The sequence below is a fragment of the Tinamus guttatus genome, unplaced genomic scaffold (assembly GCF_059628265.1).
Source record: "Tinamus guttatus ecotype Peru unplaced genomic scaffold, ASM5962826v1 Tinamus_guttatus_pri_ptg000259l, whole genome shotgun sequence".
In the NCBI taxonomy this organism is placed as follows: Eukaryota; Metazoa; Chordata; class Aves; order Tinamiformes; family Tinamidae; genus Tinamus; species Tinamus guttatus.
Genome location: NW_028288793.1, coordinates 1,122,338 through 1,147,287, shown reverse-complemented (window position 1 = coordinate 1,147,287; position 24,950 = coordinate 1,122,338). Strand labels below are relative to the sequence as shown.

General features: G+C 50.8%; 1 protein-coding gene across 1 annotated transcript in view; it reads right to left on the bottom strand.

Annotated features, from left to right (window-relative positions):
- Nucleotides 1-20,740, bottom strand: part of CR1 (complement C3b/C4b receptor 1 (Knops blood group)) — a 59,195-nt gene extending 38,455 nt beyond the window's left edge. Inside the window, 23 exon segments of the mRNA XM_088526927.1 lie at nucleotides 4,296-4,355; nucleotides 4,558-4,752; nucleotides 5,193-5,275; nucleotides 6,032-6,131; nucleotides 6,467-6,658; nucleotides 6,981-7,169; nucleotides 9,583-9,762; nucleotides 10,080-10,268; nucleotides 10,485-10,667; nucleotides 11,154-11,333; nucleotides 11,939-12,127; nucleotides 12,242-12,442; nucleotides 12,932-13,120; nucleotides 14,911-15,090; nucleotides 15,408-15,596; nucleotides 16,006-16,188; nucleotides 16,779-16,979; nucleotides 17,231-17,419; nucleotides 17,856-18,038; nucleotides 18,591-18,803; nucleotides 19,196-19,281; nucleotides 19,983-20,082; nucleotides 20,466-20,740. Coding sequence (XP_088383053.1) covers nucleotides 4,296-4,355; nucleotides 4,558-4,752; nucleotides 5,193-5,275; nucleotides 6,032-6,131; nucleotides 6,467-6,658; nucleotides 6,981-7,169; nucleotides 9,583-9,762; nucleotides 10,080-10,268; nucleotides 10,485-10,667; nucleotides 11,154-11,333; nucleotides 11,939-12,127; nucleotides 12,242-12,442; nucleotides 12,932-13,120; nucleotides 14,911-15,090; nucleotides 15,408-15,596; nucleotides 16,006-16,188; nucleotides 16,779-16,979; nucleotides 17,231-17,419; nucleotides 17,856-18,038; nucleotides 18,591-18,803; nucleotides 19,196-19,281; nucleotides 19,983-20,082; nucleotides 20,466-20,697 — 3,886 coding nt within the window. The 5' untranslated portion in view covers nucleotides 20,698-20,740.
- Between the last annotated feature and the right edge of the window lie 4,210 nt (nucleotides 20,741-24,950).

The window sequence follows — 24,950 nt, the reverse complement described above, 5'->3', positions numbered from 1 at the left end:
CAGCAGCGGGGCCGGGAGCAGCCGGCGGCGCCCGGCGCCCATCGCCGCGGAGCAGCGTCCGGCCGGGCTCGGCGCAGCGGCTGCGGCTCCGCCCGGCCCGGCCCGGCCCGGCCCCCCCAGCGCTCCCTCCCGGCTGCGGTTTTCCAGCGGGCGGGAAGCGGGAGGCGCCGCGCGGGGTCCCCGGCACCGCCCTGGGCGGCGGCTCCGGAGCGGGGGGAGTCCCGCAAAGTCCTGGTCTGGGGCCGGCAGCGACGACGAGGTCAGAGCGGCTGCACGGGGACATCCTGCACCTGCCCCGCTGCCTTCCCGTGAAAACACGGCTGGTGCCAAAGCGGTCACGGCGCAAACAGGAAAAGAAGAGGGAAGGCGAAACGGAACGGGAGGAGGAGAGGGTCTGGGCCGGGCTGGATCGGGTCGCAAACGGCGGCTGGAGAGCAGCGTCCCCCCGGGACAACCCAGGGAAACTCCCCTTTCCAGTGGGACAGGGTCAAGTCCCCAAGGACCAGGGAGGTCCTGAAGATGCCGGGCCCTGCCGTGACGTCTCCGTCTTCCCTTTAGCTGTCCAGGAAACGAGTGCATTTGCACAGAGAAGCTCAAAGCTAGTTTGTTCTTTTTATTTATTGCCTTTTTACTGTATGTTGCCTTTTTATATTGCTGCTTGTCTCCAAGTATGTGTAAAAAAGCATTTACTGCTAGGGGAGCAGTGCAAGATCCTGCCTTCCAGGTCCCTTTTCAGCAAGGGCCAAGCCACGGGAGGATGCAGTTTTGTGGATCACTTGGCAACTCCAATGAGATGGGGGCTAGTGAAGAAGTCACTAGAGGAAAAACAACATCAACTGCAAAGGGATTTTACCGTTATGGATTTAGAGCAGCAGGAGATAACAAACCACGGAAGCAACTTTTGGCAAGGAATTCTGCCAGGAGCGAGCCCTTTGCCGCAGCGTTTCCATGGGCCCTTGCAGGAGCCTGGGCCCATTCCGGCAGCCAGAGCTGGGCAGCGGAGCCCTTGATAAGGGCGCCGGGGCCGCTGGGTTTTATCTCGCTCCAACAGCCCTCGGCTGGGGGGGATCGGGCCGAGCGCAGGGCGGAGGCTGCAGCTCCCGCGGCCTCCTCTGCCCTCGAACCCGGAACGGCCCGTGGAGCAGCCGGGGCCGCGGGACGGGGCCCGCGCCAGCCCCACGCCGGGACGGGCCCGCGAGGACGCAAAGCCGACCGCGAGCGCTGCCCTTCGTGTTGCAGCCGCTGGTTATTCTTAAACCTACAGAAAAACTCACGCTGTCACCTAAATACAAGGCAGTTAGTCCATGCTGCAGCACCCGAGGCTGGTAACCATCGCACAGCCCAGAACAGGCGTTTGGAGCAGTGTGGAAAGACCCTTCATTGGCGCAGCTGGTGCTAGCGAAGCCGCTGTGCACGCGGGCGCTCACTCGACAAGGAGACCCAGAGCCCAAACACGCACAAACCACCAAGATTCAACAGTCAGGGCTGATAGAAAAGCAGGATTTGGCTCAAGAAAGTGCTGCAAGTCTCGAAAGGCTGAGATCCTCCAGCAGTCGTGTTGGTACACGAGGTGCTCTGGTTTCCTGAGAAACGAGGACGGAACTTTGCAAGAGAAGCAAAGCAGTTGAGCAAGATGGGTAAGTCAGTCCTGACTGCAGCAAAAGTTGGCTGACGTTTAGCGTAGATATATCTGCAACGACAGCGAGGAATTCCTGCCGTGCCGAGGGGGTGACTCAGGCCTGGGTTAGATACCCGGGTGTTTATGCTCATTGCTATGGCATCCGGCGGGCACGGAAACCCGTGACGAGGCAAAGTCCTGGTCAAAGTGAGCGCGACCTTACAGAGATCCCCTGGAAATTGTCCAGATCCCTTGGAAATTGTCCAGGGGCTTCCGAGAAACGGTGCCGTCCCTCCCCGGGCCTGGAAGGGATCGGGGAGCTGTGAGGGTGCCACAACATCACGAGGGAAAACTTCAGGTGGGAGAAACGACTGTGGGAGATAGCTCTTACACAGACGATTTCCAGACAGTTTTCATGGAACTTTAAAACATACTATTATTTAAAAAATACAGGTTATTTGCATACATGAGACAGATCCAATCTCTTCTTCTCTGAGAGCACAATGTAAGAGCCCTAACAAGGACATCAGCTGCCTGGAGCGCTTTGCCAGCACCCGGGGAGGGTTTTACACACTTTGGGCTCCCAGTGCTATCAGTTTAAGGAGAACGATATATTTAGGCAGGAGGATCACCCCGCACGGCTTCCTTAGGCATCCTTATATTCACGATGCCCAAGGAAGAGCTGCTGGGGAGAAGCCTCGGCCAAATAAAGTGCTGGGAAGCAGCCGGGGAACCTGCCCAATGCTGCCCCGTGTCCCACCGGCTGCACAACCAACCCCGGGATGAGCCTGGGGCTTTGAGGAGCTTCTGCTCCCAGATCCCTGCCCGGAATTTTCAAAGGAGGAGAAAATCACCCAGTTTAGGGGGAATTTTAGCACTGTACTTTAGATATATCCAAACTGTTTCCTCCCTGGAATGGTGTGGGGGGTTTCAGGAGCTGCTCCCCTTTTCCCGTCGCCCTGGCTTGGGGCTGCCTGTTGCGATGAGCGGAGCCGAGGCCGGGAGGGAGGACGGGGCTCGCGGGGCGCCCGGACCGGGTCGATCCACAGGCTGCTGGTGGGCAGAGGGTCCTGGAACGGCACCGAGAGCGAAAAAGAAGTGTTTGAAAGGGACAAAAACCCAGAGAACAAGATTTTAATTAACGCCCATGCTGGAGTGACGTAACAGAGCAAAATGGGAACTTCTAGCAAAACACAGAACACGAGTTTCCCCACTTTCCTTCCACATTGTATCATCTACGACCTTTCTAACCTACGTTTGTTACTACAGGGGCTTGACATGGTGAAACTTCATCTCCTTTAAGCCTGTGAAACTCTTCTCTGAAGCTCTTTTCATTCCCCAACAACACTGAAACTTCTGTCCTATTCACATCTCTCCAACAGGAGCACGCACACGAGCGGCTGGTAGAAAGCAGTCCGGTTACCCTGCATTTAACAGGTAAAGGAGATTATTCTACATATATATAAAAGAATCACCCAGGTACAAGCCTAAGTGTGTCTGTGTGTGTGTGTAAATAAAATGTTTGCCTTATTTTCTTTGATGCCAGAGACATGATTCAAGAAAGGTCAAACTCAGTTTATCCCTCATACCAGAGAAATATTTTTCCATCAGGTCTCCAGTCCTATGGCTGGATCCTGCAGTATTTTGTTTTACTTATTAGTTATGATTATATCCCCACTCGGATACTATTTCCATCGCACTCACCCATTTTACAGGTAAAACATTCCTTTGCAACGAATTGGAAATTTGCTGTAGCAGCATTTCCACCACGTTCTGCTTCTCCTGGCTGTCCTTGACTTTGCTAGCACAGAACAGGGTTGGCATTGAGTTAGTATTTCATATTGCCACGATGAGGACAGAAAATCCAATGCTATATACAATTGTTTCAGCTATATAAAATTATCTCTTGATTTTGAGTATGGTAAGAACTAGGCTAAGCCATGTCCCAAATAATACAAGAGTAAATAATTAATATATTTTATAAAAAGATGCAAAATAAAGATTATTAAGACACAGTCAAACCTGATCTCTGAACCAGATACCTCACAAGTGAAAAACACAAACTATACAAAGAAACCCTGAGCAAGCAGCCCTGATGGAGGAAGAAAAAGTCACTCACTTGCACAAAGCGCCGGAACTTTGGACCATTTCACGTTTCCAAAGCAATTGGCCTGGGGCAGGAAGCTGGGAATTCTCATGTACTTCGGGGGACACAGAGGCCTTTGGCTGCTTGCTGGGCGGTGGTAACTTTGGCTTTTATATAAAGGTACAACAAATCTGAATGCAGAGGTGACGCAGTTACCTGACACTGAAGAGAAATAGGTGAAAACGTGAATGCTGCAGCAGTGGGGACAGGAATAAACACTGGGATCCATCACGATTCCCCCGAGCCCAGAGGAGTTTCGGGAGACACGGCAGGACTGACCTGGTGCCTTGGAGAATGAGGAAGAATAGGAGAAGGAGATGGTATTTTGGAGTGACTTTTTATAGAGGTTGATTTTCATCTCCTTTTTGAAAGCCTTCTTAGATGCTTGGCTACTGGAGCCATAGGAGTCTGAAAACAGTGAAATTCATGGCATGCAATTCTCTGAATGTCTTTTTCATAGAAAGACGATAAAGCAGCTAATTAAATCTGGGAACACAGAGCTTAATTCAACACAGAATCATTTCAACTCACCTTTGAGGATAGGGCTCTTTTCCATTTTTTGTGCTGCAAGCTTGGCAGATATTCTTTTCTCTATGGTAAAAAGAACAAGAGCAGCAGCTAAATGCTAAAAGCTCTACATTACCCCTTCTACAGACAGTTTATTCTATGCTCCATTTGGTATCAATGCATTTTTCTGAACTGCAGCATGGCTTAATCGGGCGACCACCATAGGTTTAGCTTGGACAGACTGGACACTAAACTCGCGATAAAGACTAAACCCAGCGATAGCCACCTGCACATTGAGGCGCAGCTCCACTCCAGACTCCGGTTATTTTATCTGTGCTTGTACAACGAATGGAAACGTTTCCACTGAGTTGGAAGCCAGAATCACAGCTGTAAGTCACTGTTGAGTTATAAGGAAATTTTTCTACACCTTCACCATCATGTTTTCCATGGGCAATTTGAGGTGGTGTGGAGCAGGTAATTACTGCATGAAAGAAGGCCAGAATGAGTATTTCTAAAAGCCTTACTAATAACTAAAATGCAAAATGTTTAAGTGTTAAGAGTTTTCCTAAGAGTTTTGGAGAGAATAAACTTCCTGGGCAGCTGCACTGCCTATTGCTTAGACCAGGTTTCTGAAGCGCTTCTCAGGTCTCCTTCTTACTCTGGATGTCATAAAAATAAGCAGGCAGGTTGCCATGCCCCGGTTCATGATTCTGAGAAATCTCATCACCTTAAGTCATGATTTTGTGGGAACAAAATTGAGTTGCTCAAATACAGTCTCAGCAGCAAAATGGAGTTTTCTCTGTTGCAGCATTTGCAAGAAACCTGCTGAATATTCCCATTGCCATAACATTAGGGAAAACAAACAAGCCCTTGGAACACAGGGATCCCTGGAACGGAGAAGCGAGGTCGGATCGGCCTTACACTCGCAAGTGGGAAACTTGCTCCATGCGACGTCGGCTCCTTTAAGCTGGCACTGGATGAAATCCCTCCCGCGTAGCCTGTACCTGGGTGAAACCACGCAAGAAAAGAGCTGTTTATCCAGCTGAGAATAACGTGTTCTCCCCTGGTACCAGTCTGATTAGTAGCCTGGAAAAGGCTGGTTCAAGCAAGCAGATATGCAGAGCTGTCAAACAGGGAGAGATCTTTCCCCATGCACGGGCCTGGAATCATTTTTAATCTATTTAAAGTGCTGGCCTCTCCCCAGGCTCTGACTTCCATTCCCCTGTTCTAAGGAATCATCATTTCCATGCAATGACTGCAGCAAATAACGTTATCCCTCCACCCTGAACCTCTGTTTCAAAGCACAGAGGGGCTGGACGCGCTGTCCCTTCTCCAGGGACCACCCTAAGGAGCGTCTGGAAAGAAGAGCTGCTGCATCCAAACATCTGCACAGACGGGCAGAACCCGCTCGCCACGAAGGCTCCGGGATCGTGAGCAAGATTTCCCAAGCCCCGGCCTCCCGCTGCGACGGGCCCTGAGCGGCAGCAGGCAGAAAGTCTGAGTCACATTCCCGACGGGCGGAAAGTGCATTTCGTGCCTCTTCTTCCTAGCTTGGAAACACCCAAACACGAGTGGTTTATGGTTCAGCACTTTCGAACCCACACATGGACCTTTTCCTGTGCAAAATCTCTCTTATCCCAAAGCTGGGGTGTCTGGGGGTGCTAAACTTCCCCGCTGACGTGGGATGAAAAGGGAATCGCAGGGGGAGATCAAGGTGCCCCCCGGCAGCGCCGGCCCCGGCAGCGCTGGCCCCGACTCACCCGTCGTGGCAGCGCACGCGCGCCCGGGCGCCGAAGAGCAGCTCGGAGGGGGGCAGGATCCGGCCCCCGGGCAGCGCTCCCGGCCGGCCGCAGGATTTCCCTGCGGGAGAGCGGGCGGTCGGTGCTCGCGCCCCGCCGCGACGGGGAACGCGGAGCCGCATCGTAATAACGTGTGGATTGCACCAGGGAGATACGTGAGCTCCGTTTGGAGCTCCAGCAGTAGAAACGCTCTCTGCAAGTTGGTATTCGTGGGTGCCCATGTTGCATCAGCATGTGAACGTGCTCCCCACCGTGAAAACCAGAGCAGATCCGTTAACATCACCGCAAAAACGAGCAGGATGGGCACGTCCGCTGCTCAGCTGGGCTGGAGCAGCCACCTCGGAACGTGGCAGCGGCTCGGGGATGAGCGGGGACGTGCGGGACAGGGATACTCACGGGCGCACAGCTCGGGAACGGGGGTCCACGCGAGCTCAGGGAGGCAGGTGCTGGTGGGCGCGCTCGCCGTGGTGTTGGCGTAGCCGGCGCGGCACGCATAGCTCACAGTGATGCCCACGGGGTAGAAGTTCCTCTGCTGGTCCCGCTCGGAGAGGGCCGCGAACCGCAGCCTCGTGGGGGCCGCGCAGCTGCCTGGGGGCACCAGAGCAGCCCTGGCAGCGCCGGCCGCCCCCGGCGCCGTGCGGAGAGCGGAGCCGACGCGCGGGAGATGCCTGAAGGGAACCGCAACGCGGTGCCCGCGGGAGCTGCGCCCACCAAGCACCGCGGGCTCCATCTGCCAACTAACCCCATCCCACCCCCGTCTCCTGCCAGCGCATCCCACGAACGGCAGCCAAGGGAAGCATCTCTGGAGCCCGGGGAGGGCCCGTGCAGAGCGGCCGCCGTGCGGGGCAGAAGCTTTGAGCGAAGCGAGCGGGACCGGGGCAGCCCGGGCTCGGGGAGGGGAGGTATTTACGGCCGCAGAGCTCGGGCAGCTCCGACCAGCGCGGCCCGGGCAGGCACTCGGCGGTGTCCGCGCGCCCGGGCAGCCGCCGGGTGCCCTCGCGGCACCTGTAGGTCACCCTGGATCCCACCGGGAAGCGGCCGCCGGGGCTGGCGCCGAGCGGCTCCGCGTGGGCCACGGCGGGCGGGGGGCCGCAGTCGCCTGCGGGACGCGACGCTCCTTGGGCACGGGCAGCGCTCCCGGCCTCCCCCAGCCCCCGGAGCGGCCCCGGACAGGCCACAGCCCCGGGAGCACCAGGAAAGGCGCCCGGAGGCCCCGTCCTGCACGTCCCTACTCACCGCCGGCAGCGGGAAGCTGCAGGAGCCCCAGCAGCCCCAGGAGCAGCGCGGGGCGGCGGGACCCCGGCATCACCCGGCCTGGGCATCCCTGTTCCTGTGGCTTCATCGCAGCCTGTTCCTTGCTGGATGTGGGAGCATCCGTGAGGCTGGAGGAGTCACCGGGCTGGACGGACTCGGCAGAGCTCCGGAGCCAGCGGGAACCTCCCCGAACACACACGGAATCAATGAGCTCCTGCAGGGACAGGCGGCAGCGCCGGGGCGAGGGGGAGCTGCCGCAGCCTTGGCCCGGGTCCCTGGTCCCCCACGTGCAGGGGACGCGGCCCAGCCGCTGACTCAACCCCTTTTTTGGGCCCGAGAGCAGCAGCGAGCGCCGCGGGGCAGGGATTTACAAAAACAGGAGCCAGCAGCAGCGCCGGCTGCAGCCAGGCTGGCCCGGGGCACGCGGCGCAGCCGGAGCTCCTGGAATGCAGCAGGACCTAAAGAAAACCAACACGGGGCCACCCTTGGGGTGTTTCTTCCCCTCACTGCGTGACTCACGGCTGGGGCTGGGTGTGAGGGAGTAGAGCACATCTGCTCGCTGAAGGCTGCACCACCCGGGGCTGCGGGTGACGCGTGGGGACACGTCCTGCCCAACACGGCCCCGCAACCAGCACGGGAGGGTCCCCGTGGCGCAGGGAAGCGGCGCCGTCCCACGGAGGGGCTCTCCAGCCGCGTCCCCTCACCCGCGAGGCTGTTACCTCTCAGCCCAAACTCAAACCCACTTGGGCACGTTGCAAATCCTCCTCGTTTGCAGCGTGACAGAACCACGAGACACTCACGATTGCAGCTTGCTCTTTATTGTCACGGGTCTGGAAGTCACCACTGCTCCGCGAGGCGCCTGCTCCTCAGGAACGACCCGAGCTCTGCCCTCCTCTGCACTTCAGCTTCCAACATCTACTCGGCCTTCGCTTGCACAGAGGGAAATGGGGGGAGAGCAGCGCAGGCACCTGCCAAGCACCGCGCTGGGACAGACGCCTGGTGCCGCCGCTACATCCCAGGATAAGAGGACAGGCTCTAGAAATCTTTAAAATGCAATGCTTTTATGTAATTACCCTTAAATGGATTAGTAGAAAACATTGTTAAATGGTTAATTCATTCCTATTTCTGGGTAGATAAAACATATCAATGTTATGGTGCGCTGAATTCAGCTAGATAAGAGCAGGGTGAGGCACGTGTATAAAGCAGCAGTTACATCAGCAGCCTGCACCAGCTCAGAGCTTGTGCTCACACAGTTTCTTCTTCCATCCAGTTTCTTCTGCCTTGACACAGTTCACTCAGTGGAAAAAGCAGCTCATTTTAATTTCTCACTATGATTCCTAAAACATAATGTCAATGTTTATTAAGTAGGGAATCAAGCTGGACATTTGGAAGAAAAGAAATCCCCTCTGCTCTAGCTCTATAGTATCTAGCATGACAAAAAGCAATTTTGCATAAACTGGTTAATATTCCTCTGGCTACATCCACATACGCACGTACTATGAAGCCTTCTTACAGATAGATACTGTGACTATACGAACTGCATCCACAGGAAAGGTGATTTAGGCCACAGGACTCGCTCATTCATGGAAAGCTTTCTAGTTCTACCTTTAGTTTCTGAATCTCCAGAAACAGCTTTTGTATTTCCAGCAGCATTTTCAGTTCTGCTATAGGCACGCCGCACTCAAAAGCTGTTTTAATATCATCAACCTCTTCACATATAGCAGCATCATTTTGTTTTTTCTGTTAAAAGATAAAACACAACAAAAGCAGGAAAAGGGCATGTATAATTGCACTGGAGTGGATAGAGATGCACACATTGTCAGATCCAAGGCCGAGCTTTTATCCTGCTTGCTGTACAGCTGCCTAATGCAGTCTGGGCTCCCCGTGGTTGAAATGAAGCAGAAGCTTTTAAGGTTTTTTTTCTTATGAGAATTCAGGCAGGTTTCTTACAGAAGTGCAGCCAGACTAGGATACTTACACACTTGGGCAGCTGTGTCCAGGTGCCATCACGTAAGCAGGTGACTGTCCAAGAGTCTGCCAAAGACAGGTCCCCATCCCCTGAGAAGTGGTGGCCGTGAAGGCATTCGAAGGTAAGAGTTGCATTCGTTCTGTACCACAATTGACCATCCCAAGTACCGACCAGCTTTCCATTTTTCACCTGTGGTTTCGGACACAGAACTGGAAAGGAAGCACAAGAGAAGGCAAATCAGCACGAGAAACGTGAGCAGTTGGGAGAATCGAGTCATGCTGGTACCCACCTGGCTCACAGGTGGGCAGGGGCGGGTGCCAGGCGCTGTCAGCCCCGCACTCGCTCCTGCTGCTGCCGTGCAGCTCGTAGCCTTCGTCGCAGGAAAACCCCACGGCCTCCCCGTAGGGGAACGTGTGCTGTGGCCGGGACATCCCTCCGTGGGCGATCACCGGCTTTGGGCAGCGAACCACTGCGGGGAGAGCAGAGGAGAGGACAGGGGTTCACTTTGGCTGCCAGCCTGGCTCCAGGGACCGTGGTGACCATGGACTAGGGGGTAACTTCCCACCTTGGTAACTTCCCTCCAAGCCACTTTCCAACCACTTTCCATCTATAAGAACCAGAGTGTCCAGTTTCCATATGGCTCATCCTTCCATCTAGAGCTGTCATGACTGCAGGAGACAGCAAGGCTTCCAGGCAGCCCTGCTCACTAACACCCTGCTCTGCTTAGACCGAGCCTTGCCCCTAGGCCCGAGCTCGCCTCCGGCCTCGTACGAGGGAAGGAGTCACCTCTGCACTCCGGGGCAGCTCCGCTCCACATCAGGTTCTCCCCATCCATGGACGTGCAGTACAGGGAGGACTCCCCAACGAGGGACAGCCCCTCTGCGCAGCTGTACGTGACTTTGGAGCCGTAGGGGTAGTGCTGCATTTTCAAGCCCGAGTGCTGCCCACTCTTGATTTTTGGAGGTTGGTCACAAACTACAAGTGAAAAGTCAAGAAAAAAATAGTTAAGATCCTCTCATACAGTGGAGCACACTGAGATATCTACAGAGATTACAGGAGAAACCAGTTGGTGATGTTTTCACTCAGGCAGGTTCTCCTCTAAGGCTTTGCTGATCCTTGGCAGGTTTGGCCCACACTCTGCTGAATAACCTGACTATTTGGAGCGTCAAAGCTCCCCCCGTTCACACTCACCCCTGTCGCAGTAGGGAACCGGGGGCCGCCACGTCCCATCCGACCAACACTGAATCCTCCGGGTGCCTTTGAGCACGTAGCCAGGATCACACCGGAATTCCGCAGTGTCCTCAAAGGCGTACGCAGCCTGCGTGGGGCTGGTCTGTCTCCCGTGGTTAATAGTTGGGTTTGGGCAGTGAATCCCTGAGGAACAGCAGCACAAAAGGAACTTCAGTGGTTTATGCCATGAGAACGGCGGACACTCGCACCAGCAATGTTTTCCATGGTGGTAACTTGAACGGGTCACGTTGCTTGTTAACAGTGTCAGGCATCTCCAGCCAGACCTGGCACAGCGAGATGCTGTAATTACGGGACAACAAGTATTTGCCTTGGGAAGCAAAACGGTCTGAACCCTGTGACCAGCCAGAGATCAGAGTGAAGAGACTATACATGACTACATGCACCACTGCATCATTGTTTGAACAGCTAAATTAGCACAAGTTTCAGATATTTCTTTTCAGTCATTCTACGCTTTTGACAGCAAAATTATTATTACTGAGAATGCAAACACTGCTAAATGAAGTCCTTATTGCAAAGCAGCACTGGTGTGTATTTTGGAAACATCTAACGTGCTATTCAAATCATTAAACTAATGCTTTCCTAGCAAAGCAAAGAAAATGGAATACTCACTCTGACAAAGCTTTGGAAGTTTGGACCAGGTGAAGTTTTTAAGACAGGTACTTTCTGCAGACACTCCAGGCAGCAAAGTGTATCCGGATTTGCAGAAGTAGGTTATGGTGCTGCCCACCAGCAAGTTCAACTGCGGGTTCAGGTTTGCGTGTTCGACGGCAGGAGGGGAGGGACAACGACCTGGGGGAGAGAAAAGGACACAAATGGCTGGAAATTGGCTGCCCACAGACCCACGGGGATGAAGCTCAAGCCCGGCCTTGGCTGAAACCCAGACCAACCCTCTCACGCAACTACTGACAATGTAATGAAATGCTCAATTCTACATGGGAGCAAGGAAAGGAAGAGACTTGTGGGTACCTAGGACACAAGTGGGCTGCCTGGGGTGCCATCTGCCACTGTCCTGGCACTGAATGGTGGTGGCACCCACAAGGATGTAGCCGGCATCGCATTCGACCGTGACTGTGCTCCTGTAAGTGAAGTTCTGTGCAGACTTCAGGCTTCCGTGTTCAACAAATGGGGCTGGACACTGAACCTCTGTGAATCACCAAACAAGAGAACTTCTCGTGAATACAGACCCCTGCACCTCTGACAGGTGAGCAGGAGAAAACTAATCCATTTAACAAATGCAGCAACAGAGGCAGGGAAATTGGGGGTCAACAAGTGTGCTTGAGATGTCATCACCAACAGGACTTCAAAGCTGCAGTGTTCCCATTGCACAGACAATCCAACACTACTTCTGCCCTTTCCTACTCCTAGTTGCTTCAGTGGGATGTGGAGCTACTCACCTGCACACTCAGGGGGAGCGTGACTCCAGTTTGCAGGTACCCCATCTCCAGCTTGACAAAATATAAGAGGCTCCCCAACAACCGTGTAGCCTCTGTCACACGTGTACATCACTGACATCCCAATAAAATACTTCTTCCCTGTCCAGCTGTTGTGTCTCCCATGAGGAATATTCGGGGGCTGCTCACAAACTGCAACAGCAGAGAGAAAACTAAGTTACGGGCAGGTGTCCCTGGGGTGTCCTTACGCTGCAGAGTGAGGGTGGGCAGTCCCCAGGCCGCAGCGCTGCTCCGCTCAGCACCTACCTGGTTCACACACGTGCAGGGCAGCATCCCAGCTCCCGTCGTACCGGCACCGCGCCAGGGCACGGAGGTTCCCTCCTTTGAGGCCGTACCCAGGGTTGCACTCAATGGAAACCGCGTCTCCGTACTCATACGTGTCTTCTCCAGGCCTTGGCTTCGGGATCTGCACTCCATTGGTGATGTTTGGGTTGCGACAACGAACTTCTGACAAAAATCATAAGAAAAAAGTGTAAAGCGTAATGCTAACAGCTGGGGGCAGCAGATTCACCTCACCAGCTAACAGCTGGTGGGAATATTTTGCACGAGAGGGGATTTTGAAAAGGGCTGTTCTTCAAGAAAGTGTCAATGTCCAGGCAGAAATCACTATTTACCGCTCTTCCTACAGCCATTAGTGAGCAAATCTCTACTCCTGATGAACAGGAGCGAGCTCACAGGACGCATGGCAGCTCCCTTGGAGCCCCCTTTGACATTTCCATAGGCTGTCTCAGTGCTTATGCATCAACCTTGCTGCTGATATCGCTTAAAATCGTTAACTGGGTCCCCCTTAATTAAATGACAGAAACTATTAACTGTCTAAATGACTCTCCATCTTATCACAATCCCCATCTCGTGCCAAGGGCCACAACAATGTCCTCTATAGATGACATTCTCAGCTCCAGCACAGTTCGTCAAGCCAGGGGCTCACATACTTACTCTGGCAGAAGTTCTCAACTGGAGACCACGTGAAGTTCTCCAGGCAAAGGACCCGAGCCGAGGCCATTCCCGGGACGAGCTCGTAGCCTCTGAGGCAGTCGTACTCAACGGTGGTCCCGGCGGGAATCAAGGCCCCCACGGAGGACTTCTGGAAAGCATTGGGAATTTTGGGGGGCTCCTTGCAAGTACCTAGGGAGGGAGCTGAGGGAAAGAAAGGCAGAGTTAGCAGCAGCCACCGGGCTGGATTATCTGCACAAAACAGCAATGCTAGAGATGGGGAAGTCAGCAACAGCAACAACAGGGAAACTGTGAACTTAACTAACCTAATTATTAAACATTTGAGCAATAAGCAAAGCTGAACTGCAGAAGGAAAGAAGAGGGGTACACGAGTGATGCTCACCAAGACTCCCAGCTGGCTCCAGCAGCAGCAGCACCGCTCCCAGGAGCTGCCAGCTCCACCGAGGGGCCATCTCCACAGCGCCAGGAGCTCCTGGTGCGGCAGCACTCACGGTCTCTCCTCCGAGCGAGCGTGGCAGCGCCAAGAAGCCACCCACAAGCCACCAGGGAAAAGGGAAACGGCTGCAGGAAGCTGGGGACAGGCTAACGAGAAGCAGCCTGGAGCCAGGCCGTTCCTCCTGGCCAGCCGGGTGCAGCGGAGGTGGCCACGGCTAGTGCAGCAATGGGAACCGCTCTGCCCCGTGACAGGGGACCAAGCAGCTCGGGCCAGGGTTAATGTCTCAACAGGCACTGATTGTCAAAACAGCTCCCCTCTTACCTGCAAATAGGACCGAGTTATTAAAAACAGGACACAGCTCTTACTAGAATTGCATTTTTATTATGATTGTGCATTGAAATATGTTTGGTCACAAGACACAGGTTAACAGAACACTTCCCCTTTACTGGACAGCAAAGAAATAATCTAGCCCCTTTACAGTTTCATTTCCAACAACTGCTCTTGCTGCAAGTGAATACACACAAAAATGAAGCAAGTGAAACTGCCCAGAGTCCCAGGAACAGCCCTGTCCTGCTTGGGAAGAAAAGCTGGCACTCTTGCTAAAAAACAAACTTTCTTCAGCTTACCTCCTTTAAGGTGACAGATAGTAGGACAATTAGATGTTTCTTCACAGCAATGAAACTGTTACACAAATGTAATGTCAATGGGCTAGATGGAATTACAGTTAAATATGTGCATCTTCACTGACTGGTTATTTTTTTTTTCTGGCTACTTATGTATTAGTATGAATTACAAAGTCACTAAAAGTCTTCAGCCACTATGATTATTCAACATGCATCAACAGAGATGTGCCTGTTACGATACCAATTGCAATATTTAGCTGTTTCCTCTGAGGTTTAGCTCCTTTTCAAGTTTCTGGATCTCCAGATACAACTTCCGTATTTCCAGCACAGTCTTCACTTCTTCCAGAGACGTTCCACATGGCAGATTTTGCTTAGCTCGAAGAAACTCCTTACATACACCTTGCTGAATAGGCGCTCCCTTAAAAAAGAAATCCCATTAATCGTAATTATTAGTTATACTTTAATAATTATAACTGAAAACCTATTTAATCATGCCAGCCACATTGTAAGGATGCAAAAACATTCAAGCTATCCCAGAGTGTTAAAGGGATGAGATACAGACAAAGCCTGGGCTGATGGTACTTACACATTTGGGTGGTGGCACCCATTTGCCACCAGCGGAGCAGGTAGTTCTTGAAAATAATGTTGTACTGTCAGCATTTTTGCAGAAGAAGGATAGAGTTTCATTCACTTCAAATCGGGTCCCCTTCGTGTAAATCTCTAGGTCATCTCCCACTGGCACATGGCACTGAACTGAGAGGAAAATGCATATGAGAAAATAATATAATGAGAAGAGGAGGAGAAAGCGCTGTGAATTCCCCTTACTGTTAGCAAGGCAAAAAAGCAGCCACCCCCTGACCTGCTCTAGCCACGCGGGGCATCAGCCCCAGGTTTGGACCCACCTGGCTCACAGGTGGGCAGGGGCGGGTGCCAGGCGCTGTCAGCCCCGCACTCGCTCCTGTTGCTGCCGTGCAGCTCGTAGCCTTCGTCGCAGGAAAACCCCACGGCCTCCCCGTAGGGGAACGTGTGCTGTGGCCGGGACATCCCTCCGTGGGCGATCACCGGCTTTGGGCAGCGAACCACTGCGGGGAGAGCAGAGGAGAGGACAGGGGTTCACTTTGGCTGCCAGCCTGGCTCCAGGGACCGTGGTGACCATGGACTAGGGGGTAACTTCCCACCTTGGTAACCTCCCTCCAAGCCACTTTCCAACCACTTTCAATCTATAAGAACCAGAGTGTCCAGTTTCCATATGGCTCATCCTTCCATCTAGAGCTGTCAGGACTGCAGGAGACAGCAAGGCTTCCAGGTAGCCCTGCTCACTAACACCCTGCTCTGCTTAGACCGAGCCTTGCCCCTAGGCCCGAGCTCGCCTCCGGCCTCGTACGAGGGAAGGAGTCACCTCTGCACTCCGGGGCAGCTCCGCTCCACGTCAGGTTCTCCCCATCCATGGACGTGCAGTACAGGGAGGACTCCCCAATGAGGGACAGCCCCTCTGCGCAGCTGTACGTGACTTTGGAGCCGTAGAGGAATTGCTCTTTTCTCGAGCCCGAGTGCTGCCCATGCTTGATTTTTGGAGGTGGGCCACAGACTAAGAAAAAAAAAATAGAGAAGGAGGGGAAGGGAAGAAAAGGGGACAAAAAGGGAGGGGGGAAGAAAACCATGATTATCATATTCAGGTGAGAACCAGAGTTGGTTCTTGGATATCCGTGAAGTACAGTTCACACAATTCACATTGTGTTTGAACTTAGGCAAATTCACATTCATTTGCTGCCCAGCCACTTGCAGAATCATGACCCAACGTAGCCTCTTACATCAGCTTAATGCTTTCACCTCTTGCACAGCTCTGACCTGGATTACAGTTCCAGGAGAAGCCACATAAATAATAAGTTTAAGCCCATAAGGCAGTGCCCTCCCCTTACCCAGAAGTGGATGCTGGAGGTAGGTTGCCTACTCGCTACTGCTTTTAAATAGCCACGATGCTGCTGCTCCCCACGTACCTTTCTCACAAAAGGGCAGCTGAGGAGCCCAGCTCCTGTCAGCCTGGCACTCGATGGAGGCCTGGCCTAGGAGGACGTAGCCGGAATCGCACGTTAGTGTCACTCGGGTCCGAGGGGTGTAGACCTCCCTGCTCTTATAATCTGCTCTTCCATGATCGATGACTGGTTCTGGACAATGAAGTTCTACAAACACAAGAAAAGGATTGCATGAGTTTTCAAAGAATTCCCTGGAGTTACTTCTCATATAGAAGGCAAGGTTACCAAGAACATCCGAACCTAGACAAAAAGGTGGATATCGTCTAAATGCAATTCCAGGTCTCAACATTTCTTTGTAACTTTGAAGGACTTTCTCCTCCTTCACTAAAGTCTTCCTAAGGCTGTTGCTGAAGGTGTAGGGAACACTCTGTGGGCAGCCCACCTCACCCTGCTCACGCTGCACGTTGCTAAGGGCTCTCCATGCCACCCCCTTGTATTTGCCCAGACGACCCTGGCCAATGCGTTCTGACCAAACTGGATTCAGGAGATTATTGATTACAAGACAATGTTAGGGACGGGACAAGGTAGTATCCAAGGTAAGTAAACTCTCAGTGTTTTTAGACATCTTCCAAGCCCCTGCAAGCTACCAAAACTCCTCCCTCTCCCCAAACACTGAATCAGCATTGCATGCATTTTTTCTGCTAAAAGGAACAGGTAATTACACTGTACAGAGTGGACCAAACTTTTGCATTCTAAAACAAGCAGTCACTAAGTCAATGTCCTTCAACCCTACCCACCTGGCACGCACTCGGGTACTTGAGGATCCCACGCACCACTCGTCGTGCACTCGAGCACAACCTCACTGACATGATCTTTGAAAGTGTAGCCATCATTACATGTAATTCGAACGCGGTCTCCATACTCATAGTTATTTTCTTTAAATCCCCATACATGCATATGCTTTCCATATTTGACATCCAGCGCTGGACAACGAACTCCTTAGAAATAACAAACTTTAGCTGCAGTTTGAAATCATGGCAAAGATATCTGGGCGACAGCAGATTCATTTAACATGAAAGAATGAAGATTCCTAAGACAGAGGCCATTTCCAGACATTCCAGAATTTACTGATGTGGAGATGCAGGGATCCAGGTAGACCATAAGTCAAGCTGCCTTGTTATTCCTGGCACCTGCAAGAGAAGTTTTGCCAAATTGCAAGGATAGTTAAGCCAAAGGATTAGAAACTTACTTTCACAAGAATGTGAAACTTCAGTCCATGTCAAATCCGGCAGACATTCGATATTCCATGTGTTTTCTCCAGGGCTGTACTCATGGCCCACGTTACACTCATATGTAACTACAGTCTTAACAGGAAATAAATTGCCAACAACGTGTCTTTTAACAGCATTATATATATCAGGAGGGTCATCACAGCTACCTAGGAATAATAAAAAGAAAATTAAGGACCTAAGAAAATTTTAGACTAAATAATTTACACTACTGTGTTAAAGTAATAACTTGTAGTAGATACTATTTGAAGTTCTGTCCTCATGGGTCATTTCATATTTTAAAATATTAAATATAGAAAGATTAATTCTATCTCTTTGAATTCCACCGAGAAACCCTCACCAGCTTGACTGGGACAAGGCTTTAGTCTATATGGCCTGAATTCCTAAATTTTTTTCCTCCAGAGTGCTGCCAAAACACACGAGATCGAAAATCACTTTTGTGCAATGGAGAGTGTACAAAAAATCCACTATATGAGATTTTGGAGCCATTACTTTCCTAAACTAACACTTCCTCCAATCAGTGGGAATTTAATGGAAGCAAAGATTCTGGAAAACATAGAGCAGGACTCATTCCACAGCACTTACTTCGCTGACAAACTGGCAGGGGGGGCTCCCAAACGCTGTTTTCTGTGCACGTTGATGTGTCGCTGCCATTCATGGTGTAGCGGTGGTTACAGTCAAACATGACGGTGTCTTTGTACGTGTACTCCGGTCTGTAACTGCTCAACACAATTCCATTGTCAATATTTGGTCGCTCACAGCGAACCACTGGATCAGGGAAAAACATGAATTAGGAAATCAGCAGTTATACGTAAGATGAGAGATTAAAATATTAAAGATAATCCTGTAACCTATGATCACCAAAAAGAGGGAAAAGGCACAGCACAGGGCACCAAACCAACATGATATTTTTGAACTGTTCCTTACCCTGTAGTGCAGTTTTTATTTTGCATTTTATGAAGGCATAAAAAGAAGCATAAAAAGAACAAAGCAAAGGCAGCAGGTATGACTGCTGCCACTGGTGGCACTGCCACTGGCGGTGACCAGTGACAGGACAAGGGGCAATGGGTACGAGTTGAAACATAGGAAGTTTCATCTCCATACGAGGAAGAACTTATTTCCTGTGCGGGTGCAGAGCCCTGGCCTGGGCTGCCCAGAGAGGCTGTGGAGGCTCCTGCTCTGGAGATCTTCAAACCCCTGGGTGCCACCCTGGTGTCCCTGGGTGTCCCTGCTGGAGCAGGGGCTGCACTGGATGGTCTCCAGAGGTCCCTTCCAACCCAGCCGTTCGGTGACGCTGTGTGAGTGCTGTCCTGTGGTCACCTTTGCACTCGGGGGCAGGTTTGCTCCAGACCCCGTTCAGGTCGTCTGTGGTCGTGCAGTGAATGGAGGCATCTCCGATGAGCGAGAACGGGGTCTCTCCTCTCCTGACGGGGTCACAGCGGTAAGTGACAGTCGTGCCATAACTGAACTCCCCTTTGATGGTTCCACTGTACTCTCCGTTAGCGATATCCGGAGGGGGCGGGCATGGGATTGCTAAGGAAGAGAGGGATGGGAAAGGGAAGGGAAGAACAAGGGAGGAAGAGAAGGAATTAAATCACATACAGACCTGATAAGAAAAGGAAGTTGAAACATCAGGTGCCAGAATCATTGGCCACATGAAATTAAAGGCTCAGGAGAGTTGCACACGCAGCAGAGATGACCGTGCAGTGCTGCAGTTTGGGGATATGTCTATTTTACAGGCAGCTGTTCTACTCCCGAGAGTAAAATTTGCTACAGAAGGATGTGGAAAAGGTTTATATACACATACATACCCCCCAAACACACATGCAGTGAACTACCAAGACTGTCAGCAGCATAACGTGGTTATTTCTCTATCCAGCCTCAGTAACATTTGCATAATACTCCAGTTAAGGAACTCTACTTACGTTCACAGAACGGAATCTCCCTGTCCCATGTAACAAACCCATTTTTAATCACACACTGAATTTCAGAATTTCCAACCAGACGGTGCCTATGTGAAATAGGAGGGGAAAAGCTACATGTCAAACTCAGTTCTAAACTGTCTATATCACTGCCATCGATATGGCTTCATCTTTGCTATATTAGCATAATTGGAGCTTTCATGAATGTTGTTTTTCAGTAATGCACTGATTTTTTGATGAAACTGTATGTTTTTAATGAACAAGTGTTTGGATTCAAGGAAAATTGATTTTATCTAAAATTTTTATCTGTGACACGTAGCATTTTAATTCTAAAATATAGCTAGAGACACATAACATTTATGCTGGGAGATATCATTCTTTTATCTCGCATACTTCTTGTAAAAACAGGTACTATTACAGATGTCCCTGTCTTACTGGACAACAGATCCAAAATATCTGAAGAATTATAGGGTGTTTTTGTTTGTTTGTTGCATGTCTCTCTAATCTAAATGGAGAAGACTTAAGAAAATCCACCAGGGCAGATTTTATCTTGTTTCTGGATTGCGGTAGTAGTGAGCACACAGACCCATAACTGGCCTATGCAGTGTGCCAAAACTCTGTCCTTTCAAGCCTTTGAATACAAACTGGAAGACAGAGACAATATGCTGCAAGTCATGCATACGGGCTTGAGGAGAGCCTCCAGAGTCTGCAGTCTCTGCTTTTACAGAAAACTAGACTAGACATTTTCTTCAAGTCCCCAAAGTTGTTCCTCTGAGTGCTCATTGCTTACCCAGGATCACAGATGAAGGTTGCTGTTGAACCCAGACTGAATTTTTCTGCTAGCAGGATTCTGCCGTTGGCTGGCTCTCGAGGATATCTGCATAGCCTTGCTGGAGGACAACAGGACTGGCATTAGTGCTTATTTTATTTTCTCAAACAACCAGTAAAATAAAATGTAGAAGAAAAAGAGAGTATTCCTCCTCTGTTGAGGAATAGAGGAATCTGTTACTGAAAGATCTAGAAGCATTTTACAGAGTGTCAGAGCAGAAGAAAATGCTTTTCAATATAGTCAGTTATCAAAGACAAGCAGCATCAAAGCAGGTTTCAGCTGTTGCCATCATTTTGGGTACTTGGTGGAGTATAACTGGTGTTTCATGCTACACCACTGGTCTTCCACCATCCCATATGATCACTTTAATACTGCTCAAACAAATGAGCTGACAGGATCACTGAAGAAAGAATAAAATCAGAAGTAAATCCCAAACACACTCACGTAAACAAATGTCGTCTGGTCCTCTCCACTTATTATTTTTACAAACCAAAGTACTTTTGACACGGAGATTTTTCATGTAACCTGGACGACAGGTATATTCCACCTCTAAACCATCAGAAAAATTAGCAATGTGACGAAAAGCTTCTTTCAGTTCTGCAGATGGGAAACGTGGCGGCGGCTCGCAGTCACCTAGGAAGAGAAATATATATTTTTTTTCCCCAAGGAAAAGCATTTATAGCTTAGGCCTGATTTCCTATGAAGGTCCAGGAAAGGACACTTCACTGGCTATAACTCCAGAGCTGCTGAATACAAGGAGGAGAGATTCTGATCACAGAAGTTTAGAACAGTCTAGAAACACAAAGGGAAAAGGTAAATGCTGATTGTGAAAATGGAATTATATGAACTTCAGGAAAAAGGTTGCGTTCAAAGTCTTTTAGCTTATTTTTTTTGCTGGTGGATTGCTCTATTTTCACCTTTACTTACTCTGGACAGCAACAACAAGACCAGCAGCAAGTAACAGTCTAAAGAGGGTGGCACGATACTTGTGCAACGCTGACATCTTTATTCCAGCTCCCATGCCTGAAGGTCTCGCAGAACTTATCACATTTTTCTCCTGGGCAAAATATCTGTAAAAAACATCAGGAGATAGAGCATTGAGTGGATATTTAGGATAAACACAGCTCACACAAACAGGTTTCATTTGTCTCCGTCCTCTAGTTCTGAATGGGTGGACCCTGCAGATGCTGTTGCAGCATAAACTGTGACAGCACCAATAGGTGCCCCAGAGGACCTGATCTGCTGAGGTAGGACTGGATTTGGGTAAGGAAGATTGCCTCAAAGCCCACACACAAACTGAAATGAAAAGACAGCATAAGCAGGACTGCACATTTTGAGCAAAATTCATGAAAAGTACTTAATCAGTCCCATTTTTGAGACTGTAGCTTTTAATAGAATTTGAAAATAAGATATAAAAAATAATATGAAAGTTCCACTCAGGATGCAAGGTATGTTGTAGTTGGACAGGTTTTACTTGGAATCATTATACAGCTTGCCCACAGTTCTTCCCAGCTGACCAGACATTAATTTCACCATGCCATCTGGAAGGCATCCCCTGAAATTTAACTCATGGATAAAACATTTTGTTTTAATAACAAATTTCTTGGAAACTAATTGACAGTCACATGAAATCCAGCTGGAGTCAATACAGCAAAACACTATGTGCAGGCTGTGCATGTGTCTGTGTGAAAAATACCCAGCTAGAGCCACAACTATGTAACACCTGTACAGTAGCTCTGCAAATACCAACCAGAGTCAAGCTATAAAGCAAAGACAACATTTAGGAGATTAAATTCCATTTCAGAAAGTGATATAAATACGATTTGAACTAACCTGGTTCCTCTAGAGACCAACAAAAAAACTCATCTCTGGCTTTCAGTTATCCAGAATCCCATTTTATGAGCCTAAATCCTCTTACTGTTACATACCTACCTTGCTTCTGGAAACAAAACAGTCTGTTTTGAAGCTTTGCCCAATGATGAGTCTAATGAGAAATTAGTAAGTAAAAGCGGAAGGAAGGCAGGGTTAAACACCCCTTCCTGCTGCAGCATTCTCCCTTTTTCCCCCCTACCTGTCCTAAGCCCAGCTCTTCTTGCTGCTCCGTTACTTTTCTCCTGCTAGCGCTGCAAGAGCAGAGCAGCACCAAAGGCACCGGTGCCTGCAGCTCCCGTCTTACCTGCGGGGCTACCAGCAGGACACACAGGTCCCGTGTGGTTGGTTCCTGCAGGACAAAGTGATGACTTCCCTCGTCTGAGCACCCTACGGCCAGGCAAGGAGGAGCTGGGAGACGCCCACGCCCTCAGAACGGCTCAAAGGCTCAGACCACACGCGCTCGAGTTCTGCAGAATCGAGAATTTTGACAGTTTGCCTATAAATTATTAACTCCTCCGCTGAGCAAGGAAGCAGTTCGCTCAGCCTACAAAACATTAGAAAATGGAATTCAATCCAAGCAGATGTTGAAACTGTTTGTTTTCCGAGTTGCCAATTCTTTCCTGAGATGATATGCATGTAAAACAAGCTGGAGCTTGGCTGAGCAAGACTGTTCCTGCCTGTTCCGACAGCGAGCAACGGGAAGGGAGACAGTGTTGTGCCCCAAGATACACCCGAGGGCACTGCGTGGAGCTGCTCGAGGTGGTTGTTCCATCCTGGGCACTGCGTGGTCCTCCCCGAGGTGGCTGTGCCACCCTGGGCACTGCATGGACCTGCATGGGGTGGTTGTCCCATCCTGGGCACTACATGGACCTGCTCGAGGTGGTTGTTGCACCCTGGGCACTGTGTGGACCTGCTCGAGGTGGCTGTGCCCCCCTGGAATGTCACTCAACACCCAAGACCTTGCCCACGAGGCCAGCGACACCTTCTCCCTCTTGAACTGCACCCAAAAGCTCTTCCCAAACCTCGCTCCTTCTGTTAGTTTCTCCTCCAGCCATGAGAGCTTTTGCAGAACTCTCAACCATCTACCCTCATGCTCTAAATCAAGCCACACAGCCAAGTGCAGGCTTGAATTAACACCAAAAAACAACCATGGCCTTTTTACCTCCAGATCTTGTTTACAGGAGGTATTGCTTTATCCTGCCAAATCTAATGGGTTCTTACAAAAAAAAAGAGAAAAATTACCTCATCTTATCCTGCTAAAGCTCAGCTGAACCCAAGCCAACAAGCAATGAGATAGATTTGGTTCTCGCTTTGCAGAACACCGTGCAACAGGCGGCCGTATTTCGCACCACGAGTTCGGGCTTGCTCAGAAGAGGCAGTGACCCCCATCCGTATTTTCAGGAATCCAGTTAATCTCAAACACAAGCACAGACCCTTCTCCTTGGTTTATTTCTTCTTCTCCAGATGACTCACTACAATGTCTGATTTTCTTTGTGCTGAAAAGAAAAAACAAGCTTCCCTATGGGCACCTTGCCTCCCAGGAGGGTTAATGACTGCAAAGCGGCTGCAGCTACTGCGAGCACCAGCCTGGAACAAAGCAGGGAAACAGCTGCACAAAAACCCACGTCCCGCTTTGCCAGCCGCAAACACCCCCGAGCCCTCCCAAAGCCACAGCCTGCAACGGGGCAAGCGAGAAACAGGACAAGGGGTTTCCACTGACACACGAAGTTTCTGCATCGTCTCTTTAGGCTGTGGCCGCCGAGTCCCTTCTTGTCTAGCAAAGAAAGGCAGTAAAGTAGTTTTAAGGTCTGCCAAACTGCTGCTTTGTCACAGTCAGTGCCCTGAGCCACCTGTGGAAGGAGTTTGCACGGCTGCTTGCAGCGCAACGCGGGGGCACGCGCGGCTCTTCCGACCCGAACCCGGCGGAACAACGCGGTTGAGAACTGCACGAGTTGGTCCCACGTGCTGGGAATCACGGCTGGAGGTTCAAAGTGCCGGTTGCCTTTCTTGGAACGCATTTTAGAAAGGTTTTGTTTTTAGGAGAAAGGTGTTCTTAACAGCTCCACAGGAAGCCCTGATTTCCAATAGCTCCAATTCTAACACCCTTAAAGCAGATTTAGGGAAGGGGAATGGAGTAGTGGCTCCAACCTGGTCATTTCCTAACCATTGCTGTAAAACTCCTGAGGTCAGAGAGGTCTCTCCTCCACTGCTGACCCTCTTCCTCTCAATACTTTCCATAGACCCCACACATTCAAAGACAATTATCCTACAAAGCCAGTAAACCATACAGTTAGTTATAGCAGACACTGATGGAAAACAACAGCGAAGCAGGATTTTTTAAAAACCTTTTTATTGCAAATAAAAGGTCAGGAGATATTTGTGCGTAAGTGCCAAGAGTACACAACATATAGCAAGACGAGTCTGCACACACCGTATTATTTAATCAACAAAAAACATCAGAAAGCCATAAGGTAGCAAAACTCCAACGGAACATCCATCTCACCAAACATTCAGCAGAGATGCAGTTTAATAACAGTGTTTGCTACCCAACAGAGAGAGCGCAACAGCTGGACACGCAGCAGTCGGGCACCTGCAGCACTCGGCTCTTCCCAAGCAATTTTGGGAAGCACATCCCATTGGGGATGGGAAGCTCCCGTCCCCTTCACGCACAGGCGTTTGCTGCAAGGATGCAGGTGACACCTCTCTCGAGGCTGTCCCCACGGTGGGAGCCTGGGGACGGCTGTGCTGCGCTCCCGATGCCGGTAACTGCACAAGACAGGAGGGGAAAGGACGCGAGGACAAGCTGAGGGATGGCTAGATGACTGGAAGGGGAAAAGTGACACAGAAATAGCAGCTGTGACGTCTAAAGGTGACCCGGCCACCAGCCCCGAGGCGCCGCGCCGGCAGGGCAGGGGCTGAGGGCGCATCCCGACGGATGGGCTGCCGGAGGGCAGCGCTTGGGGCACTGCCACGGCCGCGGAGCACACGAGGGAGGGAAGGGGGATCCTCCTCTCGCGCAGCGCTAACCGAGCACGGCTCCTCACACCATTCCACAGC